The 21,672-nt window shown below is 41.8% G+C and overlaps 1 protein-coding gene across 5 annotated transcripts; it reads left to right on the top strand.

The window, feature by feature from the left end:
- The first annotated feature begins 892 nt into the window (after nucleotides 1-892).
- On the top strand, nucleotides 893-21,198 carry ABCG2 (ATP binding cassette subfamily G member 2 (JR blood group)). Of its 5 annotated transcripts, none has more exons than XM_077783035.2 (16): nucleotides 893-2,289; nucleotides 8,189-8,401; nucleotides 9,741-9,800; nucleotides 10,290-10,404; nucleotides 11,141-11,293; nucleotides 11,738-11,895; nucleotides 12,260-12,411; nucleotides 12,840-12,944; nucleotides 13,934-14,181; nucleotides 15,799-15,881; nucleotides 16,730-16,819; nucleotides 17,436-17,560; nucleotides 18,466-18,620; nucleotides 19,502-19,591; nucleotides 20,301-20,398; nucleotides 20,875-21,198. In XM_077783035.2, the coding sequence occupies exons 1-16, from the start codon at nucleotides 1,739-1,741 to the stop codon at nucleotides 21,023-21,025; spliced, it is 2,547 nt and encodes an 848-aa protein (XP_077639161.2). In that variant the 5' UTR covers nucleotides 893-1,738; the 3' UTR covers nucleotides 21,026-21,198. The 5 variants fall into 5 exon arrangements, with proteins under 5 accessions (XP_077639161.2, XP_085434395.1, XP_085434397.1 ...); XM_085578269.1 differs by having other exon boundaries at nucleotides 894-2,289; nucleotides 13,931-14,181; XM_085578271.1 differs by having other exon boundaries at nucleotides 1,787-2,297.
- The last annotated feature ends 474 nt before the right edge of the window (nucleotides 21,199-21,672 follow it).

Below are 21,672 nucleotides of genomic sequence, written 5' to 3'. Positions count from 1 at the left end.
CAGCATAGAACAGTCACAAGAACCATACCATGTACCCAAGGGTATTGTCCAAGACCTTCATGAACCCTGTCAGGCTTGGAGCTGTGACCACTACCCTGGGGAGCCTGTTCCACTGCCCTACCACCCTCTGGGCGAAGAAATTTTTTTCTAATATCCAACCTAAACCTCCCCCAACACAACTCCAGGCCATTCCCAGAGGTCCTGTCACTGTCACCACAGAGAAGCGCTCAGTGTCTGCCCCTCCTCTTCCCCTCACAATGAAACTGTCACTACAATGAGGTCTCTCCTCAGTTTCCTCTTCTCTGGGCTGAGTAGACCAAGTGACCTCAGCCACTCCTCATACAGCTTCCCCTCGAGGCCCTTCACCATGCTCGTGGCCCTCCTTTGGGCACTCTCTAATGGCTCCATGTCTTTTTTATATTGTGGCACCCCAAACTGCCCCCAGCACTGGAGGTGAGGCCGCCCCAGAGCAGAGCAGAGCAGGACAATCCCCTCCCTTGCCCAGCTGGTGATGCTGTGCCTGATGCCCCCAGGACACAGTTGCCCTCCTGGCCCCCAGGGCACTGACTCAGATCCAACTTTCCATCGACCAGGACCTCCAGGGCCCTTTGTACAGTGCTGCTCTCCAGCCTCTCATTCCCCAGACTGTCTGTACACCCAGGGTTGCCCCATCCCTGGTGAAAAACACAGCACTTGTCTTTGTTTAAAGTTCATGTGGTTGGTGATCTCCCAGCCCTCCAACTTGGTTTTTCTGCAGGACCTTCAAGGGAGTCAACAGCTCATCCCAATGTAGCAACTTATTACACCTTTGAGTCCTTATTACATCAAGCTGCCTGGGGATAGGCCAGACCTGATACAACAAATTGTCTGCTGAGGTTTCTGGCCCAGGCTGCAGATACTCTCTCCCTGAACAAGCTAAGAGTATTTCTGCACCTCTTCGGTCACGTGTGCACCTTCTCAAATGCCACTGGGACTATGCAATGATTTTCACTAGCTGGTGACTTGCCTCTAAGTCTCATATAAATACAGTAGAGAGTTAATTATTATAAAATCATTGATAAAGGAAAGAACAAAGTCTCAGGAGCATGGTTCATGAACAATGATATACTTATCTCTCCCAGGTTACAGCTACATTAAAACATCCAGCCCTAGTGGTGTTTGGTCTAGGAGAGCTTTTACAGGCAGCCTTGTTGTTTAATAATTACTGATGTGTCTCGCTAGGAAAAAGAGATTATTTTAAAAATCATGAATTTAAATGGAAACCATCCATAACGTGTACTCTTCTGCGTCATCTCCCAAGGAGAAAGATTGTGACTCCATGGGCTCATGCATTTGTCAAAGCTCTGGCAGAGCCCTCACATGGGATGGTGCCAACAGAACTGAAGGAGTTCCTTCAGCATCCCCCAGAGTTTGCCCAACCTGATCTTTGGGGTTATTGGAAGCTACATCTGTCCTGGAAAGCAAAACTGCATCAGGGAGCACATAGGAGAAGTGGTCATTGATCCTGCTCCCAGTTAGCACAGCTCCTGGAAAGTTGTGGCTGATGCTGCCCAGTAACCTCAGCCGGGGATCAGCGCTCCTACTTTGTATAACAAAGGCTGCCTTGCCTTTGGTTCTTTCCACAGCATCAGTGTCGTACCCACATACTATCCTGTGAAAACCCCGCTCTGATGGGCTCGGAAAAGCTCCTGGGAACACCAGGAGAGAAGATATCACAGCCAACTGGGCTTTATCTGGCATGCCGTGCTGGGATTCATCCCACCCTGCCAGCGTTCTCTGTTCACGGCTGCAAGCCTCGGGCAGGTGGAGATGCTCTCCTTTACTCAGAGCAGCACCGCCGGCGTGGTTGGGCTGTGGCAGCTCACAAGTTGTTCAGCTAAAGCAGAAAAGGCGACAGCAGCGGCTCGTCCCGGCCCTGCCCTGCCCAGAAAAGGGAGAGGGTGGAGACTCCCCGGGACGACGGAGCGCGGGGCACCGAGCAGGGCTGAGACCCGGGGGCAGCGCTCGGTCCTGCCAGCCCGGCGAGCCGCCGGGGCCGCGCTCCTCCCGCATCCCGCATCCCGCATCCCGCACCCCGCATCCCGCACCCCGCACCCCGCACCCCGCATCCCGCATCCCGCACCCCGCACCCCGCACCCCGCATCCCGCACCCCGCACCCCGCATCCCGCACCCCGCATCCCGCATCCCGCATCCCGCATCCCGCACCCCGCATCCCGCATCCCGCATCCCGCATCCCGCACCCCGCATCCCGCATCCCGCATCCCGCAACCCGGTCCGGACCCGCTGCGGTGAGTGGGTGAGTGGGTGGGTGGGTGGGTGAGTGAGTGGGTGGGTGGGGGGCAGCGACTCAGCCCTTTCGCCCAGGCGGGTTTAGCTCGGTGTAGCCGCTTGCTCCTTGCTCCCTCCTCCGTGAGCTGCTCGCTCTGCCATCGCTGCGGTGTGATGGTCAGCGGCTGTTTTTCTCCAGCAGCCAAGGAAACCGCAGCGAAACGCTCACCTGCCTTCTCCCAGCTTTTCAAGGGATGTTATTGGGAAGGCAAGAAATCAGCGAAAATATGTTTTATAAAAGGTGGGGGCGGGGAAGCTTCAGGGCATAAATGAAAACCAGTAAAAAGGGGAACAGTGAGACCATTTTGCGGGAGATTGCTGTTCTCAGTGCTCCCTCGCGTATGTTAACAGGCGTGCAAATGCCTGCACGGACCTGGGCGCTGCCTGCTCAGCCCCCGAAACGCACAGGGCTCTTTTCATGGGAGGTAGACCACAAACCCACGGTAAATAGGCTGGCAACTAACTTACAGATTGCCTGAGTCGCATTATCCTCATTTACTCAAACGGTTTTAATTTCCTGCTCGTCTTCCTGAGAAAGAGGAATGTGTAGTGCTGGCCCCTTTGCATCCCCACAGCCATTCTCTGGTCAGTTCACATTCCTTAAATGGCTAAAGAAGAGGGGAGAAAAGGTTCTATGAATTTATATATATATATATAAATATAAATAAATAAATATAATATATTATAGATAATTTATATAATATTAATTATATAGAAATATATTATAATATCAAAATATACAATAATAATTTATATAAATATAAATATAAATATAAATATAAATATAAATATAAATATAAATGTCAATATATAATGTATAATATATAATATATAATATATAATATATAATATATTATATATTATTATATATTATATATTATAATATATAATATATTATATATTATTATATATTATATATTATATATTATATATTATATATTATATATTATATATTATATATTATATATTATATATTATATATTATATATTATATATTATATAGTATATAGTATATAGTATATAGTATATAGTATATAGTATATAGTATATAGTATATAGTATATATTATATATATTAATATAATATAATACATATAAAATATATATATTATATGCATATAATATATATACGTGTATATATATATATATATATATGTAACCTTAACAATGAAGGTTACAGTTTCTGTGAACTTATATATATATTGAAAATCCAAAATGCACATACAGTATTGTTTCAGCTTGCAGGCTTCAAAACCCACTAAAACAGGCTTTGTACCTACTAAAAATAAGAGAAATAATAGCATACTTAACTGTGGTTTCTCTGGCACTTTCAAGTATTCACAAAAAAAAGAAAAACACTGTTTTTAAAAAGGGGTTAGGGCAGCTTCCTTTAAAAAAGTTATGCTGAAAGCTGCTTCTCTCTCTAAAACTCTTCCTCCTTAAGTAACCCCAAAACCAGTCAATGCTTATTCTCTATAGAGATAAAATCTATTGAGTAACTGCCTAGATTTTCAAAAATGCACATCTGAATTTTGCTATTTGTAATTTACTACCCCTCCTATAGTATTGTTCTTTATTGTTTGTTTTTTGTTTGTTTGGTTTTTTTCCTATTTGAACTGCAAATCCTTCTGGTGCCAAAAGCTTTGCAGGAAGACTGACAGGAATAAATATTCCTTAGCTTTGTATATAGACAATGTATCTTAAATGACACAAATATGTTTACTGAAACTGTTTGAAAGACTTCACTTTGTTGTGGTTCAAGCATGTTTAATCAACTGAACTTTGTAGCACATTTTGTTGTTGTTTGATGGTTTTGTTTAGTTCCCCTGTGTGTGTGTGTGTGTGTGTAGGAAAAATGACACTTTGTACTTTACAAGTCTCAGAAGAATACTCAGGAAAATGACTGTACTGAGACCTTCATTTTGTCTGCATTGAAACATTGAGCAGAGATTTCTTAGTTGTTTTAAAGAAAGTAGTTTCATTTTGCCACTAATAAAAGGTTAAATCTCTAGACCTTTGTCTCCTGGCAAAATTTTCTGTGACTACATATCTCTGAAGAAAATGATTTTCTATTAGACCTGAGCTGAAATTATGGTGAAATCAGTGGCAATAGAAATATTTCAAAACTATTTGCCCAAACAAACAAAATATGCAAAATTTCCAGAGAATTTATAAATTTTTTATTCTGCTGATGCAAAGTGTACTATACTCAGGGCTGCTATGATGTGAATATGAAACACTTTATTGAGATTAACAAATACTGAATACAGCTGGCAGTACATATTGTTATAGAATCTTCTGCTCATTTCTGATCTAAAGTAAATATTTGTAAGCCATTGGCAATGAAACCGGAGAAACTTAATTTAAAATTTTTGTAGAAATTGATTTGATTAACATTCATCTTGGTTGTTTCTTTGTGCTGCACAAGCTCTGACTTAAAATGTTTCATGGCTGTATGTCACATTAAACTTAAATAATTATTTTTAAACAGGTAGAATCTGTAATATTTTTAAAAAATCAATTTCTGAGGAGCAATTGCAAACAGCTGACAATTAGGTTAGCTGTGAAGCAGCAGGAACCTCTGTTCCTCTGGCAAAGTTTATTGCTGGATCAGAAACGGGAAGGCTGTTTTATAAAACACCAAACTGATTATCGCACTGCAACTTCTTACACCACAGCAAAAAAGAGGCATCCAAAAAAGCGAAGCAAAGCAAATGCCTAATTTTAGCACGTGTGCATCTTTTCTGGTGTTTGCACTTCATCTTCTCCCAGCACACTGTTAGCTGAGATCCCAATGGCCACTCTCAGAGGCTTCCACGGATCACCTAGGCAGAGCCACGGCTGACCCAGCCTTGTGTTGGTGCCGGACCTGCTCTGAGGGAGAAGCAGGAATTTGGGACTTCCCCAAGCCCCTTCCCCCCAGCATGTCCAGAGCCACGTCATTCTGCAGCTCAAGAAGCTGCTGTGGTGGAGAGCTTGCAGTGCTTATGACCCTTTCAAGAAGAGAGGACCCAACTCAGATTTTACACAGCAGAAATAACCACACCAGCTCTAAGCGAATGAGCATTCTGCAATTTCTTCCTGCAATAAATTCTAGTAGCTCCGAAAGTGTGAAACGCTATTTTCAGTATTAATGTAACATTGGAAATAGATGGGATTTTTTTACTTTGATAAATGGCATGTGCCCACCAATACACTTTTTTTTTCTTTTTTCCTGAAGGGAGGAACAGAACACAGGTAAATCCACCTGCTGCATCCCACCCTCTCCCTGCAAGTGGCACAAGCACCCTGCAGCCAGGGAGGGCTGTGCCAACTTAAACCAGAGGTCCAGTGAGACCTGAATCCAGCCTCTGCTCACAGCTCCCAGTAGTTAATGCTTTCCCAAGGGACAATAGCAAAGAGTGTTGTTTTTCTCTGGAAATCTGGGTTATCAAGCCTTCCTGAACTGGAAGTTTCCTGCTGACAGCTGTATTAAATAACCATTGAGAGACTATTTGCTATGGATATATGTAATTCTTCCCATACCTGATTTAATTATATAACTTCTGCACACATTTTTGCAAGGAAGTGTACAATCTCATCCTATCTTGATTGATAGATTAAATTTGGCTATGACAGACTGTCTGTTTTTAGGAATGACACTGTGAAGACAATATGATCCTTTACTTGTGCAAACAGTTTCTGATTCTCTGGTTTTTTTTCTACCTGTCTAGTTCAGTCTGGAAAAAATAATTTCTTTAATTCCTAAAAAAAAGAGAGCATTTCAGAGATTTCAGTGCAAGTGCAGAGCTAGGTTTTTATGCTGGTCTTTGGAAAAAAAGACCAAAACCCCAACAAAATCAAACTTAAACAAAGAAAAATGTAACCATTCTATTGATCATGTCTGAGGTCAAACTCTACCTTATTTTTTTCTCATTTGCTCATAATGTTACATCTGTAATACTGAAATATTAAGGTGAGAAAAAAATGAGATCAAGCAAAATACTGATCCAAATATCTTATATGTGTAGTGATATATCAATGTCATAGTCACACTGTCTCCTGACATCTGCACTCACTTTGTGCTGCTTGTTTATCCAAGGGATTTTTTAATGCCTACATGTGGTGTTGCCCCTGTGGCTGAGTATTTGGTACCTAGCTCAGCAAATATATGCTCAGCACTTGGTGAGACTTTAAGTGACAAGTTCCTACTGCAGTTCTGAATGCACATCTACCAAAGCATCCTTTCAAAAGGAAGTGATTGACAGATTAACCCAGCAACTGCAGGAAAAATAGCCATATAAAATTGCCTGTCCTCTTCCAGGCAGGTAGATCTCCTCTGGCACCAGTGAGAGTGTATGCAGTTTATCAGTAAAAGGCCTCTATATTTTAAATGTTGCACATTTGATTGATGTTCAACTTATTCAAAATGCATTTTAGCTAAAATTAAAGATAGATCCATTGTAATTACATTTCAAACATGGTTCCTTTGCACTGGGTCAAGATTACTGGCTACTAAAACAGTAAGACCTTACATTTTTGTCAGCACAGAAGACTGCAGCTTTCTCAGAAGAGGCAATCTTGGGCTAGATTTGAGATAGCATCCCTGGGAGACAGAGGAACCAGCCTTTATGTGGAGAAAGGCCAGTTGCTGAACATTGAGCTTCCAGAGGTTTCACTGTGCTGATAAGCCACCAAGGAGCACCCAGCTGTCTGTCAAGCACCCTTAGCAAACTTAACCTAAGTTAAGGACTTGGGTTTGGGTTTTTATGTGACCATATGAGCCTGTTAGATTAAATGGCTTTTTTTTTTTTCCAAGGCTCTTTCTACTAAAGGCTTTCAAATTCATTCAGTATGTCTGAAAGCGTGTCATAATTTGCCTCCTTTCTTGCTGTAAGCAGTCTAACTATGCTGAGGTAGGGAACTGGTCACCCCAGAGCTCCCAGCTGATCATCTATGCTCTTCATTCCCATGAATTATCGCATTGCTAATATTTCCCATAGTGACATTTGAAGTAACTACACTCTGATAAGTCAACATGTTATATAGAGAGGCCAGAGCCTACCTCTCCCCCAGATGACCCTTAAGGAAGAAAAAGGGGACAAAGGTCTGTGTGCACGGGGACAGCCAGGGATGTTCCACTGTGCAGGTGGATGGCTCACAGGAAGAAGCCTGGCTCATGAAGGAGGTGAGATAACTTTAATTATTCTACAATTACCTTCTAGATTTCACATGGAAATCAAACTCAGGGAAGAGAATTACTTGGCAGCAGTGTCAGTTTCCATGTTGCTATATCCTTTGCAAAATTATTTAGGTTAATAGAACAGTTGCTGCCTGTGTCCAGGTGCTGCTGGTGAGGGGTAGTTTGTGGGGGAGAATTCTGTAGGAAAGGATTCTGGAGTTGTGCTGTGGCAGACACAGCCACTTCCAGCTGCTGAGGCAAAGCTGAGTGTGTCAGTGATGCTGATAAAACTTCTCTGGAATGTGTAAGAAAGGGCAAAAGATGGTGTTCAGCAACTGTGAGAGAGGAGTGAGAAAATGTGAGAGAAAGAACATAGAGAAGGAAGTCCAGGTGCCAGAGTAGATATTCACTTCAGAGTGCAGCTGGGTCTGTGTGGTCTCCCAAGGTCAGCCCACCCCAGCAGACCATCAGGGTGGAGGGAAATTCTTCTATTTCCCTGCATCTGGCAGACCCTTGTTAGCTTCATGTCATCTCCAGGTCTGAGCCCACAGGACCCAACCTTCCTATCCAAAAGAAACACTCCTCGATGGGCCTCTTCCAGGCCCACCATGGGCCCCGTGCCAAACACTGAGCCCCAAAAGACACAGCTTTCCTCTTCATACCTCATTGAATATTCTCTTTCTTGTGTTTCACGTCCAGGAGAAAGATGGTGGAAGACCAGCCGCACCTATGCATTCAGATGTCAGAACCCAGTACAAATGGCATTCCCAGTAGAATGCAGCCCTTGCCAGACTTGTCTGGCAGGGTAGGAAGCGTGCTCACCTTCCACAACATCTACTACCGTGTGAAGATAAAGACTGGGTTCCTGTGTTTCCAAAAAACCACCGAAAAAGAAGTTTTGAGAGATGTCAAGTACGTATTTAAACATCTCTTTAGAGTACATGTAAGTTTTGTTTCTGTCCAGAGAGTTGACTTCACTCATGTCACTGAGCCATCCAGCACAATTTGCAGACCAAGATTTAGAAAAATTATTTGTATGTGTGGTTGCTTTGTGTTTACTGACAGCTGTGCTTAATTAAGCCCAGGTCCTCAGTCCCTGGGCTGAGCCTGTACATCAGAGAGCAGACTTCCCTGGGCCCTGGGGTACAGTTCTTTTGGCTGATATCAGCGCCGGGCACAGCAGCCAGCTCTGCTTGCTCTACACTCCCTGGCAGTCCTCCCACTATGCCAGGGTGTTTAGCTGGGATACCAGCAGCCTGTCCTTCATGGTTGTCTCCTTCCCTTAGGTGGCCTTGGGAAAGGTTAATTTTTTGGGGGGTTTAACTTCAAATGTTTAACACATTAATATAAGTGAGGGTCAGGTTAACTTTGGGGAGTTGTAAAGGTTTCTGGATTTTGGCATTTTTTTTGTTGAGTTGTTTTGTGTTTTTTTTCCCCAATAGCGAGCACTACGGCAGTAAAGCAGTCATGTCACTATGGCCTTTGTTCAATAATCAGTGAATAAAACTTGCCCATTCATACTTCAGTAGTTAAACTCAGTGGCAAGGCATTGGCATGCAATATGCCATTCCAAGTCAACATGACTTTCAGCTCCCTAACTCCAATTTCTATCATATTCACCCTTTTTTTTTTTTTTCACCCTTTTGTGTAGCTCTGTCTATCATACTCTTTGCCCAGGAAATTCCCACACCTGCTAAACATGAGCTCTTAAATTTAGGCTTTATTGCTTTTCTCAAAAGCCATGTGTTGTGGTACCTCAGTTAACTTACATGGGTCATTTGTGACATTTTCTGTCTGACTTTTGAGTTTCATGGGGCTTTAATGTCAAATACAGAGAAATTATCAATTGCATTTTAAGTGCAGGCAAATCCCTAGTTTATTCTGCCCACAGGGACTATTATTTTCTCTGTTGAGAGAATACTACCTTTAGAACAGAGTATGGTTAAAGCGAGTGCTTCTCTTGCAGAGATCCATGTGGTAAAAATACATGTACAGATTTTGCTACATTTTAGTCACGTTTCTGTTCTGTCTTCATTATATGATTATTAGTTTTTCTTGAATTAGGAATAAAAAGTTAAGGTGAAGTCTGATCTTAAATATTGCTTGTGATTAGGCAGCTTAATTAATTCCAAAATTAATGGCATGCAGAAAATAGTTGTACAGATAAGTTACACTGGCCTACCAGTTGGAACAGGCAAAGAAATAACCCCACCCTAACTACATGGTAAAACTTATCCATTTTGTCTTACAGTGGCATTATGAAACCAGGACTGAATGCAATTTTGGGACCCACTGGCAGTGGTAAATCTTCGTAAGTGCCCTCTTCACCCTCCACAGAAATTATACCAAGGGGAAAATGAAATTGTACACATTTAGCAGTAATGGACTTCTCTTTCAGAGAAAAATTGAGTTTTATTTAGGACTGTGCAAGTCTCTCTGTATTCTGAGAAATAATTGAATTCCAGAAGACAACCAGATTATATGAGAAAGGTGAAATACAGTTTTAGTCCATACTTTACTGAAAGTCACTCCTTACACACCATTCTGCTAATGTGTTACCAATTTGAGGGTAAACTCAAATTATTGAAGAAATGGACATGGACCTGCATGGATCTCATTTCCTTAGAAAACCAGGACAAAAGCAACTCAGTCCGTGAAAGTTGCTGGGGGTTTTCTAGATTGCAGACATTTAAATGTGATCTGTTTTTATGCAGCTGTTCGTTCCATGAGCTGGGTTTGAGGTTCAGAGAGCTTTGCCTCCTGCATGTTCATCTGACAAAGTAACCAACTTTTCCTTTAGGCTACTGGACATTTTGGCTGCAAGGAAGGATCCCCGCGGGCTCTCTGGTGACATTTTGATCAATGGAGCTCCTCAGCCTGCCAACTTTAAATGTACCTCTGGGTACGTAGTACAGGTAAGCAATTTTTATGACAGTGGATTCTATTGTAAGAAATTACTGCTGTGTTACAAACACCTTGCCTTGATCCAAGAATCGAGGAAAACTCCCTAAAATTACTTTCAGCCTGTTACAGAAAGGTGGTCTCTCAAACCTCGTGTAAAATAAATCTCCACTTCCCACAACTGACAGATTCCCTTTGCAACAGACAAGCAGATGGTATCTAAAAAACCTCCCCTCCTTCCTCCTTTGACAAAACAAGTTGGGAACACCATCACCCTAACCCACATGGGCCCAACCTCTCTTTACCTTCCCTCTTTTCTCCCTGTTCTTACCTGCGGTGGGCTGAGGCTGCACAGGCAAACACACTGATAATGACCTGAGCTGTAGCTGCTCCTTAGGTCCCTCCAGCCCTTGAGTCTCTTCCTCAACACCTCCAAAAGCTGAATAAGGTAAGAATACATAAGGGACTGTTTTTGATACTTTGCTGTTTATGTATTTTGATATCATGCATGATGGAGGCTGTTCCTGTGTGGCTTTGCTTTATGAATTAAGGCAAATATAATTACATGAATGAAATCCAAACTCTTCTATGACATGGCCATTGAAGATGCACCTTACTGCATGTTCTGGCTGCTGCTGCTGTCCCTCTGCATGCAAGGACAGAACAAAACATAGGTTGATATAGTTCTCAGAGGAATAAATAGAAATTGCTGAGCAACCACAAAGTATCTACCCTTTTTTTTTAATGAAGGACGATGTGGTCATGGGAACCCTGACTGTAAGAGAAAATCTGCAGTTCTCGGCAGCACTCCGCTTGCCAAAGTCAGTGAAGGAACAGGAAAAAAATGAACGAGTGAATCAGATAATCAAGGAGCTGGGTTTGAGCAAAGTGGCAGATTCCAAGGTAAGGCCTGTAAACATGTTACTTAAAATGTAATAAGTGGTTTATTAATTAACCAAATTGCTCATCATGGCAGATTAAAAAAAAAAGTAAATTTCAACCAGGTGTCTCAGTAATACGATAATTAGTGACATTTCTCTATGGAGACCTGTACAGACTGTGCAGATGCTGCCATATGGTACTACATTTCAGGGAAAAGGAAAGGGAAAGACAGAGGTGAAAGGGAAAGTTAGTGGTTGGAGAAAAGGACAAGACCTCAAATAATATTAACACTAAGAACAAGGTTGTGTGTGAGATAACATCTGCTACAAAAATTTACATCTGCTTCTGAGTGTAGGGCCAAAACTCCTTACAACTCTCCCCAAATACTGCCAGGTGGGTATGATACTGTTTGTTCAACAATTTGTCTTTGGGCCAAACAAGACAAGTTTCATGTTTTTTTATTAGGTTGGTACCCAGTTCTCTCGTGGGGTGTCTGGAGGAGAGCGGAAAAGGACCAATATTGGGATGGAGCTCATCACGGATCCTGCCATCTTGTTTTTGGATGAACCAACCACGGGACTTGATGCTAGCACTGCTAATGCTGTCCTACTGCTACTGAAAAGGTGATGGCCTTCCTGTTCTCAGCACTCCACTCTGCTAGACTTCACTTGTGTTTGACTCGAACTACAGTTCAAATGACCAAACAGGAAATTCAGACATGTAATTATTTACCAGTGAGCCAAGGATGCAAATGGGGTGGGAAAAAAACTGAATTAATTCTCTCTCTCCAAAATTAGAATTCTTTTCTCACACAGACACTGTAAATGTTACCTAAATATTTTCTTTTTTTTTTTTTCCTTTCTTCTCCTTTCTCTGGCATACCAAGTTAATCAAACTTCATCAAGACTTAACTGAACTTTCAAATGCTCTTACCTAAATACTGAATCAACTTGCAAAGCTGATATCTCTGTTGCTCTTCACATTCAGGATGTCAAATCAAGGAAGGACAATCATCTTCTCCATCCATCAGCCTCGTTACTCCATATTCCGACTATTTGACAGCCTGACACTTCTGGCTGCAGGGAGACTGCTGTACCACGGCCCAGCCCAGCATGCCATTGAATACTTTCAATCCATTGGTGAGCACAACTTCCAGCAGGGACAACCTTTGGTTTGCACCAACTCAAGTGAAATGCCGATAGCTCTGGGCCAGAATTGGACATGGCATGTCCAAGCAAGTCCAGCATTTTAACAGGCTGAGCATTTCTCTGGGTGTGGTTTTGGGTGAGCTGTTCCTGGTACATCTTGATTAGAGAAAGCCTGGGCTAGGGCTGGGAAGAGCACGCTGCCAGCTGTCACCTCTCTTTGGGTGACAGTGCTGCCCGGCAGTGCCACTCATCCCTCAAGGAGGCATGGACTTTCCAAAGGCTGCCATGCCTTTGGTGCAGGCTGCTCCATGGGCAGGATATGTGGCTGTGCTTCTGACAGCCAAACACAGCCCTTGGCCAGTCACACAACCCCACCCAGGGCTCACAACACTGTCACCACAGTGTCACTGTCACCACAGGCTACCAGTGCGAGCCCTACAACAACCCTGCTGATTTTTTCCTGGATGTCATCAATGGAGACTCCACCGCCGTGGCAATGAACAAGGCTGATGAAAGTAACACAGGTATGAAACCCAGAGCTGAGTCCTTATCCTAACATGTGGGAATGGGATCTTAAGAAACTATTTTGGTAACTCTCAGCACACAGAAAGAGCTTCTTTCATCTTCAAGACAAACCAGCTGAAATCCTGCAGAAGCAGAGACGACAAACCAAGATAACTGATCCTGTTAAGGACATAATTTGATGCAGTTATGACTTGACTATTTTACTTAATGTAACAATTTCTCTGTTAGGAAATTACTGTTTGCCTTCCTCTGAGCAGGGTGAGAAGGGATAGACATAGGGTACCACTGCTCATCTGATGTTTCCCTGAAGTTGTGCTAAGGCAGAAATTGTCCCCAAACAAACAAATCAGTTCTCACCTAGTTTTTGGAGAACACTTTCTCATACTTTTCTGCTGCCACTCAGTAACAGCTTACTCTCTTTTCACAGGAGTGAAAAGACAAATGAAGTAATGAATACGCTGAGTGCCCAAACACAGTTTCACTATACATTTACCAAAGGACCAGCTATCATTTCACAAAAATGCGCTGATCAGGGTCTAGCAAATATTATAGCTGGCAGATATGACAAACATATCTGTCATTGCAAAAGCTTACACTGTACCATAGTTAAGAAAAAAAAGAGATCCAGCTGAAATTTATATATGACCAAGGTAGACACATGCAGGGTTACCTGGATCTGAAAGTCTGGGAAGTCCAGGATTATGTCATTATCTGTGAAACAGATTACTTACAGAAATCTTTGGGGCAAAGGGGATGTAAAAATCACTTTTTGATTAAAAGCCATGTTGCTGCTAAGTTGCAACTCCCTGGGCCTGGTCAGAGAGCTGAGAGGCTGCTGCCTGTGGGAGAAGTTGCACAGACAAACACAGATTTTTTTGGTCTTATTTATACCAACTCTTTTGAGCTGTCTGCTATGGGACTGAGTGCAGTAAATCACTGGAACTACATGTGCATCTTAATTCTTCTGTTTTTTTAATCTTTCCAGCAGACAGCACTGAAGAATGCTCTGAATATGATAAGACATTGGCTGAGCAATTAGCAGAAAAATACTGCAACTCTGCCTACTACCGAGAAACAAAAGTACATTTAGAGAGCATTTCTTCAGGAAATAAAAAGAAAACCAAAGGACTTTTCCGGCAAATCACATATGCCAATTCCTTCCTCCACCAGCTGAAATGGGTGTCCAGGCGCACATTTAAAAACCTGATAGGAAACCCTCAGGCTTCCATAGCTCAGGTAAGGCTATTTGTATCCATGGTTTTGTGGTATACATTGAATTTATTTGGCTCCTGGATAATTAGATAAGTCACTGGGAGGGATGGTTTTGCCTCTTGATATTTTGACTGCAGTAAGCATCTGAAGAAAGAGTGCTCAAGGTCTAGGAATCTGGGGATAGAAGGTGTCCTGAATGGTCCCAAATGTGGGACTGTTCAGTAACTAATTTTGGACTACTGAAAGACTTTGAGAGGCAAGACCTGTCCCAGCAGGGTATTCTGCTGCTCCCACCCAGGAGCACATTATGTCCCAAGTAGTTTCACTCTTGTTTGCTCAAGAACATTCTTCAGATTTGACTCTAATTGTCCATGCTTGGCCCTGTGGGGTTTGGCCTCAAATCCTCAGGAAAAAATAACAGACTGCATTTGTATACTTCGTTAAACTTCAGCACAAAATGAAGTTCTGGCAGCTGGCCTAAGTGCAAAAATATTTTTGCAGTCTCATAAAGTGTGTGCTGTTTGGTTATTTGACTGTTCATATTGGTGATGATGTCTTCTGGATAAGGTGTCATGAAGTCCACAATGGGGATCAGCACCCACCATGAAAGATAATCACTGGCTCTGTTAGTGCTGCTTTTTCTGAAGGATCAGAACCAAAAGTGTTGACTCCTTCAAAGCTGCACTAATCCTTGGGAATCCCCTAATGCATGGGCCAAACTCTGCAGCCACAGCACCACCAAAACTCCCACTGCAATTCTCACCAGTTCTGGAGAGGCCAATAGAAAAGTCAGCCTGTAGCCTGGGGTATAAATTATCTTCATCATGTTTTATATAATGAGTGAATAAATGGCTAGTGTGGAGGTAAAACAAGTCCAGAATCCCTGAGGTTAAAAGTCTTTGAGCTAGTGTGTGTGCCTGTATGTTGATACTATGGAGATCCTTAATAATTGCTTTGTAAAAGCTTGACCTTGTGACAAGAATTAGGCCCTCAAGAACCTCCTTCATAGCCCAAGGTTAATGGTCCTGACTTGTTTCTCACAATCCTTTTTATCTCCCCACCCTCATTAGAGGTGGATTTGTCCAACATTCTTTTAGAGGTCTGTGGCTCATTAAGCCTTCTTTTCATTAATCTGCTCCAAATTGGTCTTGAAATGATCCCTGCTTTCCACTGCAACTGGCTCAGGAGCTGAATTATCCCTGACTTTTGCTCCTTTCGGCAGGATCTTAGTGAGAAGGTACCAAGGATCAAGTAGTTTATGGTGTTAAGACTCATGCATTGCTCGGGCTTAAAAATGACAGAACTGCCTGATACCATTGTTTTCCTGAGATTTTTTTTTGTCACTTGCATTTAGTACTTAAAAAGTATGATGCACACACTTCAGTCTTTTAAGTGACATCATTGCGGCAGCTGTTATCTCTGTTATTTAAATAATTTTTGTAATAAAGTTACAGACTGCAAATATCAGTATCCTTGTTGTAGCATCTCATTAAAAACAATCCCACGAGTAAGATGTATGGCAGAGCCCAGTAATTACACACTGCATGAGAATAAACTAGCATCCTCATCCTGGCAGTCAGGAAAACCTTTGAAGCAATGACAATGATACTTTCCCTCCTCTTTTCTCTTTTTCCCATTTAGCTTTGTATTACATCTTTTCTGGGACTGATTGTAGGTGCCATCTACTTCGGACTTGAAGAGAACTCTGCTGGACTACAGAACAGGTCAGTCAGTCTAGGTAATGGATATTCAAAAATTTGATAAAGCTCCCTTTAAAGGAGGTTCATACCTCTTTAAAGCAAACGCTTCCCTTCACATCAATAAGGCCAAACCTGTGTGACTTGGAAGTGAGGATGTGATTTTGTTCCTCGAGCAAGGTCCCTGCAGAACTGAGACCATTAAAGTATACAGACTTGTAGGTACGTAAACCTAGGTAACTAAAGTTGTAATCTTGCAACTGTTTCTATTCACACACTTGATTTTACCAGCAGTAGGAGATTTTCAAACTATGCTGCTCTATATATCATTTTGACAGCTGTATGTACCTGACCTGACACATGAGTTTGCCACTATGAAACCTCTGGGCTCTTAATCCCATAAGACTTCACAGCATTTGTTTATAAACAGCCCAGTTTTAAACTGAATAGGAAGTGCTTTGAATTTTTGTGGAAAATGTGAAAACTACTTCTCACACTGTTTACTTGGTTCCTCTTAGTTTGCAGCAGAAAAATGCCTCACTATCTGAGAATGTTTATGGTATCAGGAAATTACATCAAGAAAAAAAACCAAACCACAGTCCCTCAAAAGAAACCTCAGTTGATTTTCTATATTTTGACTGCATCAGAGAATGTGCTATCATTGCATGCCAAAACCAAATAATGACTGTACCACATCTATGTCAGGCTTGTTACAGCCTCAGACTCGTAGCCAAGACTTCTCCCATGGATTTTGGGATGGGAAGTCAAACACTGCCAAACTTCAGTCACTGCAAGTGGATTTTTGTACTCTATTGTGGAAATGCTACATTTACATCTCATTTTAAATAACAGCTCACTGTTTTGCTATTTTGCAGAGTGGGTGCAATGTTCTTTCTGACCACCAACCAGTGTTTCAGCAGTGTCTCAGCTCTTGAACTCTTTGTTGTGGAAAAGAAGATATTTATGTAAGTAAAACATACAAAAAAATTACCAGACTGCTGTTAGACTGTGAGTTTGTCTGACATGCTGTAAATGTCATTTAAGTACAGTTAGTGCAGAATTTTCAAATTATTTCAATGATAGTGCTCATTGCAAATGTGCTCTGTTAGTCTGCCAGTGAGTTGTCTGCAAACCTCCCAAAAGGTACCTATGATTACAACTGGCTCAGAGTGTAATCTTATTGACACAGTAGGTAAAAAAACCCTTGAATAATCAGTTTTGGCATTGATTAATAAGTTTGTGACTCACTAGAGAGGGCAATAAATATCATCTAACTGGATTCTTTAAAGCTATGCGTATCATGCTGTATAAAATATGAAAATTATTCAAACTTTACACTCTATGTCTCAATGGCATGACAAATAAATTTACTAAAAATTATGTGCACAAATACCCACGTTCACTGGCGTATGAAAATGTCACCAGTTCTGTAGTGCATAGGCTTACTGGACAGCTGCATTGTAGCCTAAGTATGAAAGATTTTCTTCCAGTTTGAGCTAGAATTCATTTGTCAAGAGGTGGAAATCAAACTGGCTAAAGTGGCTAAATTTGTAATGTGCTGTACCTATCTCTGTGTTCCAGACATGAATATATCAGTGGGTACTACAGAACATCTGTATACTTCATAGCAAAGCTAATGGCTGATTTAATACCCATAAGGACTATGCCCAGCATCATCTTCACCTGCATAGTTTACTTCATGCTAGGCAAGTATGGTCTCCTGCAGTCTCATTCTGACCCCCCCAGTAAATCATGGCACGTGCATCTTATAGATGTCTATGCATACATGGATATTTATATAAGCTAAATCTTTACACTGGTATGGCATTGGCTACTGAGCTTACTTTTAGCACACCATGTTGTTTTCTACAGAAAAGACACAAAGATTAAAGCATTCATCAGAGAATCTGTGACATGTCTCATATCCACTGTCCCTAGAGGAAGTCATAACCTTTACTACATAATTTTGATTTATTCCTTTTCATCTATGGCCTTCTTGGCTTTTGATGACTTTTACAAGATGCTTTTCTGATCCTTGCAAGAACACCTAAAAGCAAAGATTTTGTTTTAAGATCTTAATACTGTGAGAATTAATACCAGTTTATTTGCTTTGGTGTGAGTTTTTACCCTAAGGAATAGGAAACAAGGCCACATCAGCAAGAGGCTCTCAAATTGTGAAACTGGAGTGAAACAGACCTTGCTACTGAATCCATAACCACCTCAAGGCTGCTAGGCTCTTTAGGAGAGCCTGGAAACTGTGAAATGCTGTACAGCTGCTGCTCATGGAAGTGCACTAGAAATTTCTCCTTTGATGGACAACTTGCAGCCACTTTGGATGTGTGAAGTACAGTACTTCTACACATTCCACTATCTTCAGTCTTACTGCAGTTTTGGGCACACTACTTATTCATCCTCTCTTCCATTGTCAAGACAGACACATAAGGGCTGTCATAAGCACCACGTCAGTCTTGGGTCTCAGTGACACAGCCTGTGCTGGCAGACAAGGTGTAATTTTTAAGCAGGACACATTAGGAAACTCAGAATAGTGTTCAGATTATGGTAGAGCTTTCAGCAGCATAATTCTGAAACCCTTCTTGTTCTGATTTTTAAGGTTTGAAACCAACAGTACAAGCCTTCTTTACCATGATGTTCACTCTTATGATGGTGTCCTACACAGCCACTTCCATGGCACTTGCCATTGCAGCAGGACAGAGCGTGGTTGCTATAGCAAACCTATTCATGACTGTTGCATTTGTTTTTATGATTGTGAGTAGCACTTTTCAATTGTCTAGTCTGGATCATGAAACCCCAGAAATGCTGAAATCCAGAAATCCTACTAGCATGGAGTTCAGCTGAATTGTGCAAAAAGTCTATTGGGGTCAACATATCCTGATTTGTCTGATTTGAGTATCCTGATGCTGTGGGGTGGAGTATTCTGATTTGTCCTTTGAAAGAACAAGAAGTGAGGGGCTGGAGGGGTGGGTGTGAGGAGGAGAATGGTTCCTCTGACTTCTTCTCTGTGGCTCTAGCAGACAGAAAACTGCCTGGAAAGTAGGAAAGCCACTTAGGGCTACATATCATTCTCTCTCCCTTAACTTTGTGGAAGGCAAATGTTAAATGGATGAGAACATGACCTGCAGCCCTCTGTTTTCTGAGACCACTAGCCCAGCTGTCCTCCTCAGCTGCAGAGCCTACCTTGGGCATATTAAACTGGGCAACACACAGCCACAGTCAGGAGACAGGCACTTTAGATGAGGCAGAGCTGAACCTACAGCCAAAATCCACACTGCCTTGGACTCGGGGCACACAGGCAAAACCTAGAGCAGTCTCACACTGAGGAGCAGCAGAGAGTTCATGTGAACCCATGTGGGACCCCTAGACAGGAAGCACGTAGGTCTACTGCACAGGGGAAAGCATTCCTTGTTACTTGTTTTGGGGGAAGGGCCTGAGGTTACGGACCAGAGCTCAATAACATATAAATCCTTCCTTTTGTTCTTCTGCTGGAAGAGTTTCTTCCTCCAGAAATGCTCTCCCATTCCTTTTTGTCTGAAAAAGCAAAGAGCTAGAGAAGGACACATGATAAAAGCATGTGAATTGTAATCTGTTTTTGTTTGTTATGGCTTTTTTTTGGTAAACATTGCCTCTAGATTTTCTCTGGGTTGCTGGTCAATCTTACAAGCATCATGTCCTGGCTCTCCTGGCTCAAATACTTCAGCATCCCTCGATATGGAATGACAGTAAGTGATCTGATTTCCTGTGTACAAACCTGGAAATGGTTTGCTAGAAAGGAATGTCTTTAATCATGATAAAGAAATCTTCACACTTGATGGCCTAATGAGCAAAAGGAAAGCTAATTAAGTAAAACAACCTCTGAGTGTTGTGCAGTATCTTGAAACAAGAATGGCTTCTCATCACCTAGCACCAGCTGCTGTTTAGAAGAGCTCATTTCTGTAATTTGGAAACACCTCATATGAGAGACACTACTACATTCACTGGACCTCAGCTGGACAGAAATGTTTCAAAGTAAAGAACAATGTTACTCCCACCCAAAAAAGTAAAAATCTTCTATTTGGCTTTTCCATCAATCAAACAAAAACTTGTCAGGCTAAAGCTTTTCTCCTTGTTTGTGAAAATTTAAGCCAGTGTGATGTTTTGCAGAGAAATTTGGGGTTTACTGTGCCTGTGCAGAAATGGTCTGGCCTGGGGGAAGTGGTAAAGCCTGTAGTGGTGCATGCTTTACCAGGTGTGTACAGACTATATACATTCCTCTCTTAAAAGAAAAAAAAAGAACTCTGCTACTCTGCTAAAAAATGGGGATTTGGCAAATAAAATAGGGATACCAGGACATTTTTAGAATGAATTTTAATTGCATTGTATCTCATCTTGTTAATGTATTACTCATTTACCTACTAATTTCTGTTGTCATTGTTTCTTTTGCTTTAAAAGGCTTTACAGATCAATGAGTTGACTGATCTGAACTTCTGTGGCAGCAGTAATAACACAGTTTTAAGCAGTGGCAGTAGCTATCGACAGACAGGCCAGATGTAAGTATTTTGGTACACTGAACTGAATCCCACCATCAGCAGCTTTAGAAGTCCTAGAACATCAGTCTGAGTATCAGAGATACTCACTAATGACCAGAGAATCTGTGAGTTTTTACATGGAAAAGCAGCCTTTGACTGGGTTTTTTCCATTCTGACTGCATGGAACATTCTGCTTGCTGTCATATTTAGTATTTATAACACTAGAAATATCTGCATTATGCTTCTTACTTTTCTTCAAACTGTATTTAGTGAGAGATGTGCACACACACACGATCGTACAGCCTCACAAAATCCATTTCAGCTTCCTACGTGAAACCGGAGCTACAAGAAAAGCAAATTTACAAATGGAAAATTAACCACTGACACATAGCTGGTGTTTGCCCGGCCTACTACACAACTTCTAGAGATCTTCCTAGGTCCTGCTGAGTGGCTTGTTAGGTGACTAAGCTTCCCGACGTGTGTGTGTTTATCTGCAGGCCGTGTACAGGAGAGGAGTATCTGAAGAGTCAAGGCATCGATGCCAGCACCTGGGGTCTGTGGCAGAACCACCTGGCTCTGGCCTGCATGACCCTGATCTTCCTCACCATTGCCTACCTCAAACTGCACTTCATGAAGAAGTTCTCCTAGAACCAGAGGGAAAGATGCAATTCCCACTGTTCAGTAGTTCACTGAACCGATTGTGGAACTGACTTGATTACTTTGAAGGGGGCATTTCTTTGTACTTTTATTACTACCCAAGTCAACAATGTGAATGCCATCCTTGTATAATAAATACTTGCTGTTAATTTACTGTGCCAAAATGTCTAGCATGGATCACTCTTCTTTGCCACAAAAACGTGTACAACTGTTCATTTCAATAGACTATTCAGTCTTTCCACATGTTCTAGCTATGATCTTGTCAAACATTATATCTAATATTTAGTTGTTTGACCTGAAATAAATAGTGGTTTCATACTTTAATTAGCACCTATCTTCACCAGAAAGCAAGTCAGTCTAAAGTCATGCTTATCAGGACACCAACAGAATTTTAGCTATTTATGTGGTCACAGGATATGTGAGACACGGACAAAATCCTTTCCTTCCCAGTGCCCTTTTCTATTTGGGAATCATTACTGCTCTAGAATGTACTTATTGATGCCATCAAGCCTTTCTTGCCTCACTCAAGTGGTAGAAGCACCGTGTTTTTAAATAAAGGTGTTCTTCCTGCAGTGCCAGTTCCCATAATCCTTATCCTGAAACTTGTATTTCCATAACTGCAATTCATCTTCACTGCC

Source organism: Lonchura striata, chromosome 4 (assembly GCF_050655825.1).
Source record: "Lonchura striata isolate lonStrDom1 chromosome 4, ASM5065582v1, whole genome shotgun sequence".
NCBI classification, from domain to species: Eukaryota; Metazoa; Chordata; class Aves; order Passeriformes; family Estrildidae; genus Lonchura; species Lonchura striata.
The sequence above is the reverse complement of the archived record's forward strand: the minus strand, read 5'-3'. Positions and strand labels throughout refer to the sequence as shown.